Source organism: Paroedura picta, chromosome 12 (assembly GCF_049243985.1).
Source record: "Paroedura picta isolate Pp20150507F chromosome 12, Ppicta_v3.0, whole genome shotgun sequence".
Taxonomy (NCBI): Eukaryota; Metazoa; Chordata; class Lepidosauria; order Squamata; family Gekkonidae; genus Paroedura; species Paroedura picta.
Genome location: NC_135380.1, coordinates 2,935,242 through 2,952,776, shown reverse-complemented (window position 1 = coordinate 2,952,776; position 17,535 = coordinate 2,935,242). Strand labels below are relative to the sequence as shown.

The 17,535-nt window shown below is 49.0% G+C and overlaps 3 protein-coding genes across 9 annotated transcripts; 1 reads left to right on the top strand and 2 right to left on the bottom strand.

Moving 5' to 3' along the window:
• Positions 1-902: 902 nt before the first annotated feature.
• On the bottom strand, positions 903-7,827 carry FDXACB1 (ferredoxin-fold anticodon binding domain containing 1). 5 transcript variants are annotated; one of them, XM_077305696.1, is made up of 7 exons: positions 7,770-7,827; positions 7,052-7,243; positions 6,389-6,551; positions 5,739-5,895; positions 5,012-5,215; positions 4,404-4,562; positions 903-3,702 (listed from the first exon to the last, which is right to left on the bottom strand). In XM_077305696.1, the coding sequence occupies exons 2-7, from the start codon at positions 7,076-7,078 to the stop codon at positions 2,529-2,531; spliced, it is 1,884 nt and encodes a 627-aa protein (XP_077161811.1). In that variant the 5' UTR covers positions 7,079-7,243; positions 7,770-7,827; the 3' UTR covers positions 903-2,528. The 5 variants fall into 5 exon arrangements, with proteins under 5 accessions (XP_077161811.1, XP_077161815.1, XP_077161814.1 ...); XM_077305700.1 differs by lacking the exon at positions 7,770-7,827 and adding an exon at positions 7,342-7,676; XM_077305699.1 differs by lacking the exon at positions 7,770-7,827 and adding an exon at positions 7,342-7,676 and having other exon boundaries at positions 7,052-7,239.
• Positions 7,828-7,832: 5 nt separating this feature from the next.
• Positions 7,833-13,249, top strand: CFAP68 (cilia and flagella associated protein 68). 3 transcript variants are annotated; one of them, XM_077305704.1, is made up of 4 exons: positions 7,833-7,949; positions 10,577-10,804; positions 11,467-11,533; positions 12,927-13,249. In XM_077305704.1, exons 2-4 carry the CDS (start codon positions 10,580-10,582, stop codon positions 13,103-13,105), a joined length of 471 nt encoding a protein of 156 aa, XP_077161819.1. In that variant the 5' UTR covers positions 7,833-7,949; positions 10,577-10,579; the 3' UTR covers positions 13,106-13,249. The 3 variants fall into 3 exon arrangements, with proteins under 3 accessions (XP_077161819.1, XP_077161817.1, XP_077161818.1); XM_077305702.1 differs by lacking the exon at positions 7,833-7,949 and adding an exon at positions 8,787-9,227; XM_077305703.1 differs by lacking the exon at positions 7,833-7,949 and adding an exon at positions 8,794-9,176.
• Positions 13,250-13,946: 697 nt separating this feature from the next.
• Positions 13,947-17,005, bottom strand: CRYAB (crystallin alpha B). Its single transcript, XM_077305705.1, has 3 exons — positions 16,695-17,005; positions 15,175-15,297; positions 13,947-14,300 (listed from the first exon to the last, which is right to left on the bottom strand). The coding sequence occupies exons 1-3, from the start codon at positions 16,890-16,892 to the stop codon at positions 14,097-14,099; spliced, it is 525 nt and encodes a 174-aa protein (XP_077161820.1). The 5' UTR covers positions 16,893-17,005; the 3' UTR covers positions 13,947-14,096.
• Between the last annotated feature and the right edge of the window lie 530 nt (positions 17,006-17,535).

Here is a 17,535-nt window from a genome sequence, read left to right as displayed (position 1 = left end):
ATGAAGGCTACTCCATTTCTTCTGCGAGATTCTTGTCCACAGTAGTATACCTGATGGTCATCTGAATTAAATTCACCCATTCCTGTCCATTTTAGTTCACTGATTCCTAAAATGTCGATGTTCAGTCTTGTCATTTCTTGTTTAACCACGTCCAGCTTGCCTTGATTCATGGATCTGACGTTCCAGGTTCCTATGGAATAAAAATCTTTACAGCATCGGACTGTCTTTTCGCCACCAGTTACTTCCACAACTGAGCGTCCTTTCGGCTTTGGCCCAGCCGCTTCATTCATTCTGGCGCTACTCGTACTAGCCGTCTGCTCATCCCCAGTAGCATATTGGACACCTTCCGACCTGAGGGGCTCATCTTCCGGCGTCATATCGTTATGCCTATTGGAACTGTCCATAGAGTTTTCATGGCAAAGATACTGGAGTGGTTTGCCATTGCCTTCTCCAGTGGATCACCTTTTGTCTGAGCTCTCAGGTATGACCTGTCCGTCTTGGGTGGCCCTGCACGGCATAGCTCATAGCTTCACTGAGCTACTCAAGCCCCCTTGCCACAACAAGGCAGCGATCCTTGAAGGGGGTGGAGGTTCCACCGAGACGACACTACATTGGGTATAATGGAGGGATGGGGACACCCTCTTCGGGAGCACTTAGATGTAGACCCCTTGGGCCAATCATTTTGAAATTTGGAGGGGAGTCAAGGAAGAGCCTCCCAAAGCTACCCTGAAAGTTTGGAGGCTGTAAGTAAAACCCCAACCCCCTCAGGCCCTGGGAAAGGTAGGAATGCCGATATTCCCATTAAAGTCTATGGCACCATTGACTTCCATGGGTGCCAAAGTGGCTGAATCGGGCCCTTCATGCACAAACCTACTCGTGATCCCATAAGCGGTGGCATTCAAAGGCACTATGCATCTATGATTCTATGCACAGGCATTGCAATGGAAAAGTATGACATAAAAAAAAACAGCGGGCATCATGGGACCTTTAAACTGTATCAGAATATAGAGGAAGGTTGCCTCAATTGATTGACAGGCAAAAGCCCAACATAAAAAACCCAAAAATATAATATAAAACAGTATAATAAAACAGTATAAAACACTGCTCTCTTCTGCCTCTTCCAGCAGCAGGAGGGCAAAACGTACAAAAAGAAGGCAGACAAAGGCAAGAAAGCAAAAAGGTGGAGGGCTGCAGGGGCACAAAATGTCATGCTTTGCCATTCTGCGGGCGTGACGCTATTTTTACTAATATGCGGAGATGCCCCAAGTTTGTCTGGGCTTTAGGCTTTTTTTGTGAAGTTTTCAGTGAAGTTTCATTTATACGGAAGAGCCAGGCGGACTGTCTTGCAAAGGAGGTCACACCTCAGGGCCAAGAAGAGACAGTCTCACCTGCAAATACGTCACTTGCACCAAGCATGCAAAAGCAGGCACATGTGCCACAGATGAAACATGCGCACTGGCCTGAAATGGGACTGGCTTTCCTTTGGTCAAGGACTGGCTGGCCTTAGAACCACAGAATGCCAATCCCTTCTCCTGGGGATTCTGTACTCCTTTGCTTTCGTCTGAGTAACAACTGCCATAATCCTGTCTAAAAATAAACACGGCACTCGGGCATCTGTGAGGGTGGCAGCTATAAATGGCTCCGGCTTTCATCTCACATTCCTTCCCCATTGTGCCACCTATGGGTGCGGGTAATGCCGAGGGCATCTTATCAGGCAAACGGATTAGTCAAGCCAATGATAGCAGGAGCTCTGCTTCCATTCAGGATGTGCAAACCATCACGGTCAGCAGATTAGGCCTGTGGAAGGAGGCAGGCTAATTCACCCCTTCCTCTTGCCATCACAGCCCTCCCACAGCCTGTAGCTTTTTGTCCACGAGTGCCACAGCTCCCGGGATCCTCTTGCAAGGTGTGATGAGAGGGGACATGGAGAAGCCATTCCCCATAATACTAGAACCCTGAAGCTGTAGGGTGGGAAATTCAGGTCAGACGCAAGGAAGTATTTATTCACGCTTGAATAAATCTTTGTTGGTCTTAAAGATGCCACTGGACTCTGATTTTGTTTTGTTGTGTTTCTTCATCCAATATATTGTTAACTTGAGGAACTCGCTGCCCCTGGATGTGGTCATAGCCACCGACTTAGGTGCGCTTTAAAAAGGGAGTAGGCAAATTCATGGACGACTGGTCTATCAAAAGCTACTATCTTGACAGTTATGAACTCCAGTGCCCAGAGGCAGTGGGCTAAGCTGCCTTGACTTCCACAAAGTAGAAAAGCAGCTAACAAACGTTTAACATAAATACATTTAACAAGGCAATTTACTTTCAGCAGCAGAGACCAAAACTCTCAGCACACCTCACTGCAGCCCCCACCCCCACTCTCAGCCTCAGCCTTTGCAAAAGGCATACGTTTGACCTGACATAACACTCTGGATCAAAGTCCTCTCCCACGCAAGAGACAGATGTTCCACATCAAATCTGAATTGCAAGCACTGGTGAAACCAGTCCGTAGAGATGGAAGGGAGGATCAGGAGCTACCTAAGAGTCACGTGCAGGGAACGCGCCATCTCCTTCCTGAGCTTCATCTGCATGGCGGCAACTTGCTGGCCTGTCAGAGCTTTATCACAAGACTGGTATATGAGCCGGTAACAGAGACTGGTTTGCTCTGTCTCTGGGTGCTGAAACCTGTCGAGCAGTTGGACAGACACAACCAGTTCACAGGACGCATGCCTGACAACGGCATGAAGCTGCGTTTCATCAAACCTTTCTGGATCTGGAACCCAAAAGCTGAGGTCATGCACATAGGAGGGGGGATAGAGAGAAAAGCTTGCGAAGAGGCCCAAATTCCCTCCTGAGAACTGATTAAGGAAACGCTCGTCAGAGGTCCACAGTATTCGCCAGTCGCAGATGCCACAGATGCACATGGCTAGAAGATCGAGGTTCAATGAGGCATACACAATTTTGCAGTCAATGCTCGCTGACCGCCAGGGAACTAAGCCGACCGTCCCCACGTAGCAACTTCTCAGTTCAGGATCAGAGGCATCAGACTTCAAAGCAATAAAATATTTCCGTTTACTGAGCTGCAGTTCAGAAGTTAGGAAGGCACTGAGTTCGGCTGGATCTGGCTCATCCGTTGTGCAGCCCAAGTTAAAACCTGCAGCCTCAAGCAAAGGGCTTAGTGTTCCATGGATGCTGTCCACAAGAAGCTGCACGCGTGTATCTTCCAAGCCTTTATTAACTGCACAGAGAATGAGGGCCTCATGAAAAACGGGTGGAGTACAAGGCGAGATCTTGCACTTCCTAAAGACAGGCCCGCTGAGTGCCAGGAGGGTCTCAGAAGTGAACTCTGTTTGTTGCACTACCGTGGGAAGAAAAATCAGAAGGGAAGGTCTCAGATATAACCGTCCCAAGAACCAGTCCCCGTTTTTCCAGCTACCTTGGTCTATGCCATTCCAGTCGTGAAACTCTGAAGGAAAGTTCTCTGTATCCCTCACAGTCTTCTCAGCCACTGTCTCAGGATCTGGATTTATTTCAGCAATTGGAACCATCCAAAGGGCATCCAGGGGGAAATAGGAACAGCCGCTCTCTTGGAGCACCAAAGGAAGGGGCCGGTTCACCTTCAGAATGGGCAATGATTTGCCAAGTCCTTCATGTAATTTCTCATTTACTGTTCTGACAGGATGCTCTGAATGCCCATCCAGAAAACCCCTATTTAAAATAGTAAGATGGAAAAGTTAAGCCGTTAAATCACATGGCACCAAATGCATGCCAAGATCACCACAATCCACAGCCCGCTCACCATCACTTTTATATTTAATTTACTGGTAGACTTTTTAGAAAAGGCATCTTTCAGAGAATCCAATGCAGGTTGGATGTGGCCTTCTATCCACAGGGGGCCTTGCCAACATTGGCAACAGATATTTCTCCCTGAATAACATGGTGAAAGAACAGAAGAGCTCTGCTGGGTCAGACCAACAATCCATCTAGTCCAGCAACCTGCTTTACACAGTGGCCAACCAGTTCCTTTGGAAAGCCAACAACAGAGCAGACAGGCTCATGGGAATTGTTCATTCATTGACATCTGGAAAGCCACAGTTTGGCCACACTTGCTAGAAGCTAATCAGAACTCCAATGGTCAACCAGAACCTCTGTTGGGATTAATCTGCAAACCTAAACATGCAAATTTGTAAATCAACAGATCTTATATCCTACCCAATATGTTTAGGTTACAAGTCTAAGACTGATTCATGATTTAAGGCTGTTTAATTTCCACATTTATTTATTATTGTATTTATATACCACCCTCCCCAAGGGCTCAGGGCGGTTTGTGGCTTAAAATCACAGTCATCAATCAAGTAAATATGCTGTACAGGCTTAAACTTACAAGAGTTAGAACCTCAGCCACAAACCTGTTGATCTTATCTCGAAAGATCTCCGGAACCCAGAAGGAAACTAAATTGCCTTCCAGTTCTGTTTGACAGATCAAAGGTTTAGGAAGCAGAAGCAGATGACTCCGGGTGAATATGTGATTCAAAGCTCCTTCCACACAGAAAGATTTATCTTGACTTCTAAATATAGACAAGGCAAGAGTCTTCTGAGCTAAAGGGACTGACAATTTAAAGTAGCATAGACATAAATTTAAAAGGGCAAACACTGAGAAAGAACCACAGGTATTAAATGTGAGACTGGCTCAAAATTCAAAATGGGTTTTTTTAATCCAAATTTACACAGAATCAGAGGTAGGGAATCTATGGCATGTATAGAATATAGATTCTATTACCACAGGGCAAAAAAAAACAAAAAAAAACTCTTAAACAGCAGGAATCTTCAGTTTATGCTAAATAACAGGTGCAGGAACATTATGTGTACTTCTTCAGATAAAGTCACATGCACACAGTTTCATCAAAACAAAATCATTTTCAGAGGCAAGAGCAGATAATAAAACCTTAGTTACTATGGCAACACCTAAAAGGACGTTTAAAGTTCTGAAGACTGCCGTGCTGCACCTGTGGCTTACCTGTAGCCTGTGCACTTATATCCGCCAGCATCCCTGGGGCTAAATGGATGAATGTCATTCAGAATGAATCCCGCCTCTGCTGCCATGGCAACCACTTGCCAGCTGTTGTGCCACTCCCTCCTTGGCTGGTCTGCAGGGGTACCACCCTGTCCCCTACAAAGCGCCACATGGACCTCTCCCTTCTCTGCCAGGACCTGTGCACAGCTGGAACAAAACAGTCAAGTGAGGAGGAGGAATCAGCAGGTGACTTTATTTATTTGGATTTTTATAGTGCCCTTCCGTATTGTTTACATAGAATGTTGTACAAATAGTTACATAGAACACGTAGAACATGAAGAAACCTCTGAAATAATATTGTTTTTAAAGATGCAGGAGGAGAAGAACATGAGCGTTTCACTTCAGGAAGAGAGGAAATGAATATTAAGAAAACTGATTAATTACTTGGCCTATTATGGATTTTGTTTTTAAGATTTTTACAATGGACAGAACAGTGACTGGTCCCATGCAAGTCTCTCACTGCATCTCAGCACCTTCATGGTTTACTTACGGCAACCCTGCAGCATGCTCAAGGAAAGAGGCAAATAGAGGTGGTTTCCCATTGCCTGCCTCTGCATAGCGACCCTGGAATCCCTTGGTGGTCTCCCATTCAAATACTGACCAGGGCCAACCCTGCTTAGCTTCTGGGATCTGAAAAGATCAAGATAGTCTGGGCTATCCAGGTCCTTACCTACAAAAAAACCTGGCCAGAAGCTCTTTATTCTTTTTCACTCCAGCTTTTCTCCCACAATGGGGAAAATTGAAATAAATGCAATCAAAATCCCTCTCTGATGGCAAAAAGTGCTCCTTCAGTTCTATGCAATCGACACAGAAGTGAACTTCAGCTCCTGGAAAGTACAAGAGGAAAAGGTGAGTTACTTAAAATGCTAAGAACTCATCCATGCACGACAGATTTTAATAGACACTTGAGAAGCATCTAGATAGGGTTACCATCAAGATATGGAAAGCAAAGCCACAGCCCTTTAGGATCAGAGGAAGAATCCCAGAGTTCAGAATATGGACATATGAAGCTGCCTTATAGGGAATTGGCCTCTTAACGCATCAAGGTCAGTATTGTCTACTCAGACTGGCAGCTGCTCAGGTGGAGGTCTCTGACATCATCAATTACCTGATCTTTTAAATCAGAGATGTGGAAAGGAGGGAGGCCATTCCCCATTAATCCTTCCTCCCCTAGCCCAGACAGAGGGTGCCACAGCAATTAATGTATGTGGGATCACCAAGCTGTGACATAACAGCCTCTTCTTCAACTGGTCCCAAAGGAAATGGCTTTCCAAACTTGGCAATCAGAAGCATCACAGAAAGGTGGGAGGGGGTATTTACCTCTGTCCCTCAGATATTGAATGTTGGTTTTAGCGAGTTCTTGCCTGGAAACGATATCTTCGCTCTCATAGCAGGTAGCAATGATATGAACCTTGTCACCCCTCGCTTTGCACAAACAAGCAGAGAAGGAAAAGTTTCCTTCACCGACTAGGAGGAGGCGCTTCTGAGGACACAAAGAAATCATGATGGCCCAGCCTTGAGGAAGAAGAAAATAATGGTAAATCTGATTTCATTGGATGTCCCAAGCCATCCCCAGGTAGACATGCAAGGAAGACTTTTTGGGGGATTCCAAAGCTATCTAAACAGATGTTTTCATCAGTGAAGAGGAACCACCTCCATCTCTGGAAACATAACATAGAAGAGCCAAAGTTGGTGAAAATTCCCAGCTCTCCTGGTTTTGCACAAACTATGCAAAAAACTGAATTCAAGAGGGCTTTTCCGCAAGAGGAATGGGGTTGCTTTGCTCTGTGCAGGTTACTATAAGCAGGAACATATGATATAATTTTTGTACCACTTAACGAGTCATGTTAATGTGTATGCTCTGCTTCAATTCTTTTAGGTTGGTCCCAGCCTACCACCATCCTGGTGCATTATCCCATTCCTAAAATTATACTGGCTCATTCTGTGTAATCCACCTTAAGTCACTGTGTGAAAAGTAAATACCGTAAATATTGACTCCGACTTCTGCATCCTTTTGTCACAATGGAATTAACATGCTGATTCCAGACGAAGAAGCTGACCTGACATTGATCAGTGTTTTTTACCCTTGACTGGTAGCAGCTGTGCAGGGTCTGAGGCACACAAATGTCTTCTAGTCGGCAGATGCTTTGTCCGAAGCCAGCATCCTGGGACTGCCTGTGAACAAAGATCAGTAACAGCAGCTTTCAATGGACTGACATTAAAGCCGCACCAAGCCCGGCAAAGAAATATAGAACACATTGGCCGAAACACACATGCCTCCTCCTCCTCGGGCAGATTTCGGAATCAGAATAACAGAGGCCACAAAGAGCTGTCCAGTCCAGCCCCTCCCCACTCCTGTGTCAAGTGCTTGTATTCCTCGCATAGTTCCCAATCTCCAGGTCAGGGCGGGAGCTCCAAAGGGCAGAGATCAGTTCTCCTGGAGGAAACGGCTGCTTGGAGGGTAGGCTGAATGGCACTATAATATTACTATAGTAATGCTAATTTTTCATTCGCATCCCGCCCTTCCGAATGCTCAGGGCGGGTGACAACATTAAACCACTGGGGTCCCCCCCATCTCAAGGCATTTCCAAAGCGGGAGTTGGCAACCCAACCCCGCCCCCCCCCACAGCTGCGATCATCGCAGCGCCAATGTCGCCTCCCCCCCTCCCCCCTCATCCCCAGGGCAGCGACCCCCCCCGACCTCTCTCCCGCCCGGCAGCCTGCGGCGCAGCGCCTCGCGCGTCACTTCCGCCAGTAGCCGGGCCGTACTTCCGGCGCGTTCGCTTGGCGGTTGCCGTGGCAACCGCTGCTCCGCCTGCCCGCCGGGGTCTCGGGGTGGTTCCCGCGGGGGTCGGCTGCCTGGAGACGGAGGGGCTTAGGGGTGTGTGCGCGTGTGCGGGGGGGGAGGGGGGGGAGGCTCCGACCGCGCTGCCCTGGACAGGAGCAGTCTACCCGGCTTCTTTGTGTTCGGGTCAGGGTCTTGCTGGGAGCGCTTGACGGGCTGGCGGGCTTCAGGGCTGCCAACTCCCGGGTGGGGCTGAACTTCTCCCGGGATTGCAGCTTCTCTCCTTCTGCAGAGATCAGAGATGCGGTCGCCAGCCCTGCAGTGGGAAATACCTGGAGATGCGGGGGCGGGGGCGGGGGCGGGGGGGGGACTCCAGTTGGGTGTAATGGCGACGCCTCCCCCTTCCAAAGCGGCCGTCTTCCCCAGGGCGAGTGATCTCTGTCGCCTGCAGATCAGTTCTAATCCCAGGAGGTTTCCAGACACCACCTGGAGATTGGCAACTCCAACTGGAGGAAATGGCCGCTTTGGAGGGTGGATCCTGTGAGCTTATACCCAGTTGAAGTCCCTCTTCCAGCTCAGGCCGCCCCAGGCTCCACTCCCAAATCTATCCCATCCTTGACTTGGCAACCCTCCGGGTCAGCCTGCCAGTTCTTATTGTGATGAGCCAGGCATTAAGCTTCCATGTCCAGAGGCAGTGTATCTGTGGATTCTAGTTAGTTGGGGTGTTGTTGTCTTCCAGGGATTAGTTCAGGGGTAGTCAAACTGCGGCCCTCCAGATGTCCATGGACTACAATTCCCAGGAGCCCCTGCCAGCAAATGCTGGCAGGGGGCTCATGGGAATTGTAGTCCACGGACATCTGGAGGGCCGCAGTTTGACTACCCCTGGATTAGTTGCTGCTGGGAGCAGAATGCTGGGGCAGTCAGACCCCGGACCTAATCCAGATGAGCAGCTGTTATTTGATTTTTTAAGATTTATGTCCTGCTTTTTGACCTCAGCAGCCTCAGAGCAATTCTTTAAAAAATATACATCCCTTTGCTTAGTTAGCTCTCAGGGATCATTTTGAGTCCAAGCTTTGATGTCCTAAACCGGTGACATCAGTCTTCACCAGTGATCCCGTCATGAGCTCACAAACAGGGATCCCTGGCCTTCCTGGCTGCCTGCTGCAGCTTGTCACTTTCCTTGAGGCTGCTGGGGCCCTCGGAGCACTAAAGCCCTCCGCCGAGGCTCTCAGATCCAGAGGCAAACCTCCTGCTAGTCGCAAGGAGATGTGGGACGACGATGACAGCAGCAGTTCATATACCACTTTTACTTCTGACTCAGAGGTATATCTCCCGGTAACCCCAGTTCGAAATGTCCGCCCAGCCTACCCAAGGGTGTGTTCAAAGTTTGCTTTCTCCCTGGAATAAAAGCGTCTCAGTTTGCCTTCCTAGATGATATTTCCAGATGGGTTAGTTGTCTCAGGCTGGGGTCCCCAACCTTTTTGAGCCTGCAGGCAATTTTGGACTTCTGGCATGATGTGGTGGGAACGGCCACAACATGAAGGCCCTCGGCTGTGGTGGCAGCTACTGCACAGGTAGCATTAAATCTCCAGTGGCCAGCCATTGGGGAAGCTCCCACCTGGCCCCACCCCCTTTCTAAAAGCACCTGGTGGGTGCCCAGTAATGTGTCAGCAGGCACCACGTTGGAGACTTCTGTCTTCGGCTGTTGATGAACAGAAGTCAGAGTTTACTTCATCCACTGCATCTCTTTATGCATCCGATGAAATGAGCTCTAACTCACCGAAGCTTGTGCTGAGGGTTGCCATATTGTTTTGAAGTAGCAGGGGAAAAGTTTGAGGCTTGTGGCACCTTTAGATCAGCCAAAATTTTAAACTTTTGCATGCAAACACACTTTTCCAGATATCCCTCTGCCACCTAATGCTATAACCCTTTGTCCCTTGTGTTCAAAAAAACAATGGGCTTTTCATATGCAGATAGAAGAAGACCTTCTTACTGTGAAAGAGGACACTCACCATCAAAGAGATTCTGGGCTCTTTTGTAAAGAGACAGTGACTGCTCCATTGTGTCTGCATGCCAATGCTCAGCACTTTTCGTGGATCTAAAATGTGTGGCTGAGCAAGACGGGCACATAGATAACACATTTGGTGTCTGAAGGGCTTTGGACTGTTAAGCCTGTGCTTGCTCACTTTCTGTCCTTCTGGTGCTCTCAAAATCCTGGGCGCAACAGACATACTAAATCTTCATCATGCCGTTGTGTGCGTGTGTTTGAAAATGCAGGGCTTGGTAGACAGACCTTTGGCTTTCCTCTTCTCTGCCCCTGAAACATGCACAGGACACATCAGATTAGTTTGGGGTTGCCAACCTCCAGGTGGTGATGGGAGATCTGGGATGAAAACTGATCTCTGGTTGACAGAAATCAGTACACCTGGAACAAATGGCTGTTTTTGGAAGGTGGACTCTATGACATTATGCCCCATTGAAGTCCCTTTCCCAAACCTTGCCTTCCTCGGTCTCCACTCCCAAAATCTTCAGGTATTTCTCAAATTTGCAAAGTTATATTTTGTTTCTGCAAAACTAGGGAGTCCCTTGTCAGTTAGTGACCCCAGCTAGGTTCTTGGTTCTCCACCTAGCTGTAGCCCTGAGGATTATTTGAGTGATGGCCTGGCAGTTAAACAAGGTGCTCTGGTCCCTGCCTTCAACCCCCTTTCCCCTCTTCTCCCTAGGACATGTCCCTCTCTTGCTTCTTTCACCCTCATCATGGCTGTTTGTTACATGCTAACGGCCATGGGGAAGTGTGGACAGACTGGAACAGCATATCCAAGTTCTCCCAGTACGGCTGGAGATGCACCACCAACGAAGACTCTTACTCAAACAAAACACTGCTGGGCAACTGGAATCAGGAGCGGTATGACATTCAGAGAGTTCTGCAACCCAAACCTCTCCCTTCCCAGGTAAGAGCATTTAGACATCAGGCTCTAAACTTGCAAAGGCAAAAAAAAAAAAGAGTTGCCCTCTAGCATTTTACGTTTCACATCTTTTCTAATCTCATGGGTGATTAAAGCTGGTAAGGAGACAGGTTGTCAGCCTTGGACTGTGAAGACCTGGGTTCGGAGACCTGGTCACCCAGGAAGCTCAGTGTGATCTTGGGCAAGTCATTTCCTGCTGTGGGCCAGGGGTAGGGGTTAAAAGCATCAGCCTCTAATCTGGAGAACCGTGTTTGATTCCCCAGTCCTCCACATGCAGCCAGCTGTGTCATAACTTCAGAGGTGCCCACAGGCTCAGATAGATTGGGGACCATGATATGTCTGACAGGGTGGTAATGGGGAGGGGAGAAGTCAGGGACGCCACCCTGAGTCCCCTGAAGAAAGAGTGAGATACAAATGTAATGTGTAAGTGGATAAATTATATCAGAAAAATGGCCTCATGGGAATTGTAGTCCATGGACATCTGGAGAGCCACAGTTTGGTCACTACTACCGTAGAGGATTATTTCACTCTCTCAGCAAGAGTTTGTTGATGGAGACGTTCTGTCAAGACGGCTCAGCCTACTGAAGAATCTACATGAGTTAATTTAGATCGCACCAAATCGCACTAAATGTGAACTTCTCTTTCAGTTCAGCCACTACTTTGAGTCCACCTACTCATCGACTTATTCCAAGGAAATGCCTCACAGCACAAGAAGTAGGTATCCCAAACTGAAATGCAGGCAAAGAACTCAAAGGGGGAGGGGAGACCCAAATGCCCTTCTGCTCCCTCCCTCATTGCTGAACCTTCTATGCCCCAGGTATATTGGAACCCCTCGGGGGTGGGATAGGCTGCAACTTTTTAAAACAGAGAAATATTCTAAATTGCTTAGCTCAAATCAGAGGAGAATGCAAGCCATGTGTCTTCCAGGCTGCAGAGTACAATCCGAGGTGCCCTGAGGGCTCTCAAGGTGGGATAGAATGGAGTAAACTAATGACATCCACCAAGAACCAAGGGCTCAAAATGTAATGTTCCCAAAGGAGGTTGTAGAACAGTAAGACGAATCCAGTGGGATGTAGCCAGATGTCCGAGGGTAATTTTCTGCGATGCCCCTTCCAAACTGTCAGTTGTTTGGGAGGATTGTGCCTATTTAGTAAGTGTCAGGTGGGTGGGTGTGTTCATCTGCAGTAGAAAAGTAAGATTCGAATCTGGTAGCACCTGAAGGCCCAATAAGATTTCCAGGGTTTAATATTTTTAGAGTCAGGAGAACCCTGAGGCCTCATATCCTAGACCAGGGGTGGTCAAACTGAGGCCCTCCAGAGGTCCATGGGCAGCTGGAGGGCTGCTGTTTGACCACCCCTGTCCTAGACTGACGGTTTCCAGTCTCCCGACTTTCCACAAACTAGGCAAAACGGGATTATGCAAGAGGGGTTTTCTGTGCAGGCAATAGGGTAGCGTTGTACTAAATGATTCACAAAGTTACTGGGGCAAATCATTAGGAACTGCGTTCTATGCTTCTGCGTTTAGTTTGCTGTAGGTTGGCTCCTCCTATGTAATGTTGCATCCTTTAATGTGCCATGTGAATACCTGTGTCCTTTTTTTAGACTTCTGGTTGGTTCAACCAATTCAATCTTATTTTTTTGCTTACTGAACATCCCGTCACTTATATTGTATTGTCTCTGGGCAATCTGCCTTGAATCCCAGTGATAAAGGCAGGCTGTATAATGCAAATAAATAGCTACATTTTGCGTGTGGTCTTGCTCACATACAAACTATGAAGTTATCAATAACCAGTCTCAGCTGATTCCCTCCCCAGAGCAGTTGCGGACCTGCAGGATTGTCAGTTTGTTGTTTTGTAATTGGCAGTGGGAGGATCTCGGGACATCTGTTGACTAGAAGCTAGGGCCACAGTTGCTTTCTATCCCCCAGGGCAGGGGTAGTCAAACTGCGGCCCTCCAGATGTCCATGGACTACAATTCCCAGGAGCCCCCTGCCAGCGAACGCTGGCAGGGGGCTCCTGGGAATTGTAGTCCATGGACATCTGGAGGGCCGCAGTTTGACTACCCCTGCCCCAGGGCATGCTTAAGCCTTTGCATTTCCCTGCTTCCAGGAGTTACACGACAACCTCACTGGTTCCCCGGACACCAGCCGGAGCTGGAGCCTCCTCCAATCAAGCGAACCGCTCGGTCGTGCTACATGATAGACTATGAGCCGCCGCGTGGCAAAGGACCTGCCCTGGTGGCTGAAGAGAAGCCCAAGGAGCCGGAAGAGACTCAGCCCAAGCAGTAAACATTGGGAGACCCCTGGGTTCAAAGGCCTGCTAACGCGACTGGATTGCTTCCCTGCCCCCTCCCCCACCAAGGCCAGGCCGCTGTGCAACATTGTGGACTGCGGCTCTGATTAAAAGGAACACACACCCCGTGAAAAGAAGAATCTCGTTAGCATTGTCTCTACTGCTCTTTGGCAACTATAGTCTGTGAAAATCTGTTTGACATCCTAGCTTAGTGGCTATTAAATTCTGTTCGGTTGTGCAGCCAATGGTAGAAGAACCTGGATTTAAATCAAGAAGCAACCAATGCATGGCTGTCTGTGGCGATCAGATGGAACTCGGCACATGCTCCGAGGGACTTGGAGTTATTCAGAGGAATATCAAAAGAGCCACGCTGCTTCAGAGCAACCCTTCATCTAATCCACCATCCCATTTGCAGCTTTCACCCATCTGATGCCAACACAGAAAGCAGTTTTCCTCCCCTGCTGTTTATTACCCAAGACTTGACCATTGGATGTTTTCTGCCCAGAGGACCCATTTAGTTGCCACGGGGCTAATAGCCAGTGGTAGATCTGTCCTCCATAAATCTGTCTGAGCCCCTTTGAGACCCATCTCAAACACCGGCCATCGGCCCATTTCATGGCCTTGAGTTCTGCCTGTCAGTGGTGTTCTTCGTGTGAAACCATTTCCTTTTGTCTGCCCTGAATCTACCACCAGTCAGTTGTGTGAGCCAATCTCGGGTTCTAATATTATGAGAGAAAAAGAAAAGTTTCTATGTCTGCACCCCATGCCTAATTTTGGAGACCCCATTACCCCGTTTTAAAAGGCCCGCCCCTAACGCGGAAGGAAGAGGCCAGCAGATGCTTATACATGGGTTTATTTGTCAGTACACAAGCTCATCTGCGTATTTTAGCACAAATAAATAAGAGCAGTCGGTCAGCGGGACTGCTTGCTTCATACAGACAGAAAGGCTTGCTTGGATATAAAAGAGTGGGTTACTCAAAGAGCCGTCTACTTCCTTGGTCCGCCTGCTAGAGCAGGTTTTTCATCCCGGGTGATGGGGATGGTCCGCTCTGGAATTTCCGTGGGCTTTCTTGGTCCGTTCACCGTCAAGACACCATCAGAAGAGAGGGAGGAAGTGATGGAGAGGGGATCCACGTCAACTGGGATCTTGTATTTTCTGTTGAATTCTCTGGCTACGAAGCCTTGTTCATCCTTGTTGGGGAGGGAAGGGACAAGCCGTTTTGTGGTTTTTCAAGCAAAAAGTTGAGTTTTTATACCCCACTGTTCACTGCCTGAAGGAGCCTCAAAGTGGCTTACGATCGCCTTCCTTCCTCTCCCCACCTCATATACCCTGTGAGGTAGGTGGGACTGAGAGAGCCCTGACAAGACTGCTCTGTGAGAACAGCTCTAACAGGACTGTGAGTAGCACAAGGTGCTGGCGGCATGCAGAGGAGCAGGGAATCAAACCTGGCTCACCAGATTAGAAGTCACTGCTCTTAACCAGTACGCCCCCCGGCTTTCAAGGTGGTGTTCGGAATTCCTAAGAGGATTCCCGTGCAGGTGCTAATCCGTTACACAACCATGGAGCTTCATATGTTCTCTAACCATAGACCAGGGGTGGGCAAACTGTGGCCCTCCAGATGTCCATGGACTACAATTCTCATGAGCATTTGATGGCAAGGGCTCATGGGAATTGTAGTTCATGGACATCTGGAGGGCCACAGTTTGCCCACCCCTGCCATGGACACATGAAACTTCCTTATCCTGAATCAGACCTTTGGTCCATCAAGGTCAGTCTTGTCTCCTCAGACTGGCAGTGGCTCTCCCGGATCTTATGCAGAGGTCTTTGACATCACCTGCAGCCAGATTTTTATTTTTCCTCCGTAGAGGCCAGGGATTGAACTTGGACACTAACGCCCCTTTTCTCCTGCCTGTGTGCAGCAGGCTTTTGAAGCCCTCACACGGAAGGAGAACTGAGCAGCATTGGCATCTCCATCCCTGATGGGCATCCTTGTTTCCGAAGGCTCAGCTCTGCTTGCCTTCCTGCCCTCGCTCCCCCCTGAAAGCCCCAAGAACCACCACTGACCTGCCGCTCCTCGTGCTTCCCATGGATTTCGATCACATCTCCCAGAACCTTGACTTTTAGCTCCTCAGGAGAGAAATGCTTCACATCAACATTTACGTAGAATTTGTCCTTGTCCAGTCGCATCTGCCAACAAAAGAGTCTGGTTAAGGCCCTCATCCTGATAAGAAAGAAATGCTCACAGCTGCTGTCAAACAAATGGTTACAGAACTCAGTCTACCAAAGATGGTTACAGAACTCGGTCTGCCTTATAGTGCGTACATCTGGGACCCTGAAAAGCTGCTGAGTAGAAAGTATTCATCTTGATAGAAGAAGAGCTGGCTTTTTGTACCCCAAAGGAGTCTCAAAGCAACATACAATCACTTCCCCTTCCTCTCCTAGTCACAGATGCCCTGTGAGGTAGATGAGGCTGAGAGAGCTCTGAAAGAACCGCTCTGAGAACAATTCTAACAGGATTGTGACTAGCCCATGCACATGGAGGAGGAGTGGGGAATTGAACCCAACTCTCCAGATTAGGGGCTGCCATTCTTAACCACCACACCATGCTGCCTCCCATGGCACACATGAAGACATGAAGCTGCCTTCTACTGAATCAGGTCTTTCCCATCCCCTACTGCCTGGTCCATTTAAATTGGAAATGCCAGGGATTGAACCTGGGCCAGGCAGGTGCTCTTCCACTGAGTCACAGCCCCCTTCCCTGCAGCTTCCTGTGATTTCATGAGTTGAAAACCACAAGGCCTTTATTGGCACGTTAATGTCAAGTCATCTGTAAGCTTTGAGGCCAGACTTTCAGTGCTGGTGATGCCTTTTAAAGCCCTTCCTGACACTGAGCTGCTGGAGGGCCTTTCCCCAAAATCTTTCCTGCTCACTAAGATTAACTGGAGACTCCTTCCTGGTTATTTCACTCATCCCCTATCACAGTGATTGATGCTTCTGTGCAGGCGGCCTCCACTGTGGTCCTCAGGCTACCGAACCAGCTCCTGCTGCCGTCGGTGAGATCTGGACCTTGGAGAGCTATTTGAGTCCAGCAGCTCCTTAAAGTCCAGTGAGATCTCCAGGGCTTAAACTTTCAAGAAGTCAAAGCTCCCCGAAGGGCCTTCGGGCCTCAGATCTTGCCCTTCTGTCACTGACAAGCATGGCACCTGGAACCATTATGGCCACGCAGTCAGCTGGCTTTAAAAGAGAACAAGACAAGTTTGCGGAGGAAAGCGCCATCGATGGCCCTCAGCTGGAACCTCCGCGTTCAGAGGAAGCAGCCCCTTGCCACCGTTTGCCATGGGGCTACAAGAGGGGCTGTCTCTGGCCTCCCCTCTGCCCTGGTTGTGGGTCTTCTAGGGGGATTCAACACATCAACATCACTGATTCTTACCTTAGCCTCGACCTAAAAGCTCAACAAATCGGCTACTAAGGGGAATAATAAGAATTAATTAATAGGGATCGTGACTGTGACAAGTTAGTCCTGGGTCCACGACTGCTGGGGGAGGGGATGTTAAAAGTGCGTTTAACAAGAGTGGGAACGTTACCTCTGAGAATCTGTTCTCTAGCCAGCTGGGGAACCTCAGAAGGGGCGGTCTGAAGAGGAAGGAGCTGAGCGCAGAGGTGCCGGGAAACAGCTCAGACTCCACCAGGTGGTCTCCGAAGGCCTGGTTGAAGACGCGGCTGGGGGACAGGCTGGACAGAAGGGGTCTGCGGAAGAAAGGGTGGTGAACGTTGATATCCATCTGGATTGGTCCTCGAGGAAGCCCTGGGCAGCGATGCTGGTCCTGCCAGCCGAGAGCCGGGGTCTTATATCCTGTCCGGCCGCAGGCCTTGTCCTGGCTGAACCCTCTGGAACCGTGATGTCAGGTGTTTTATTGTCCGTGCTCCCCGATCTGCACCATTCCACATGGCCTGCCCGATTAGCTGGGGATTTGCTGGCTCCCCGACTGGCATGGCCCAGGGGGGGAAAGAACAGCTAAATTCCGGCCGGTCAGCAAGAAATATTCCTGTTCCCTGCCCTGCTGTGAAAGGTCCAGGATCCGGCTGGCACCCCCACCCAGTTGCAGATGCCAGTCGGAGCCATGCAAACTGGGGAACAAAAGGGACCTTTGTCTCTGTCGCTCGGGGCCTAGTTTGTGATGATGCCACACTCTGCCAGGGAACAACAGTCACTGCGGGGGCTGAGTTCAAGCCAGATGTGAGATAAAACTTTCTCCCTTTCTTATGATGCTAAGTACAGGGTCAATCAATGCTGCTGATGAGTCATAGCCCCGGGGGGGGACATAATTCACTTGTGGAACTCACTGCCACTGGATACAGTAGTCAGAGTGGCCTCCCGAAAAGGGTTGACTTCAGCGGGCATAGAAAGCTGCCATTCTTTTGCCC

Bases quoted from the DNA above. Each gene is read 5' to 3' on its own strand.
- CRYAB (XM_077305705.1), bottom strand. From the start codon at position 16,892: ATGGATATCAACGTTCACCACCCTTTCTTCCGCAGACCCCTTCTGTCC. The intron at 15,298-16,694 runs GTAACGTTCCCA...TTTTGTTGGCAG, and splicing joins TAGAGAACAGATTCTCAGAG to ATGCGACTGGACAAGGACAA. The intron at 14,301-15,174 runs GTCAGTGGTGGT...CTCCCCAACAAG, and splicing joins GGAAGCACGAGGAGCGGCAG to GATGAACAAGGCTTCGTAGC.
- FDXACB1 (XM_077305696.1), bottom strand. From the start codon at position 7,078: ATGCAGAAGTCGGAGTCAATATTTACG. The intron at 5,896-6,388 runs GTAAATACCCCC...TGTACTTTCCAG, and splicing joins TCAATATCTGAGGGACAGAG to GAGCTGAAGTTCACTTCTGT. The intron at 3,703-4,403 runs GTTTGTGGCTGA...TATTTTAAATAG, and splicing joins TTTCGAGATAAGATCAACAG to GGGTTTTCTGGATGGGCATT.
- CFAP68 (XM_077305702.1), top strand. From the start codon at position 8,973: ATGAGCTCACAAACAGGGATCCCTGGCCTTCCTGGCTGCCTGCTGCAG. The intron at 9,228-10,576 runs GTGTGTTCAAAG...TCTTCTCCCTAG, and splicing joins TCCGCCCAGCCTACCCAAGG to GACATGTCCCTCTCTTGCTT. The intron at 11,534-12,926 runs GTAGGTATCCCA...CCCTGCTTCCAG, and splicing joins AATGCCTCACAGCACAAGAA to GAGTTACACGACAACCTCAC.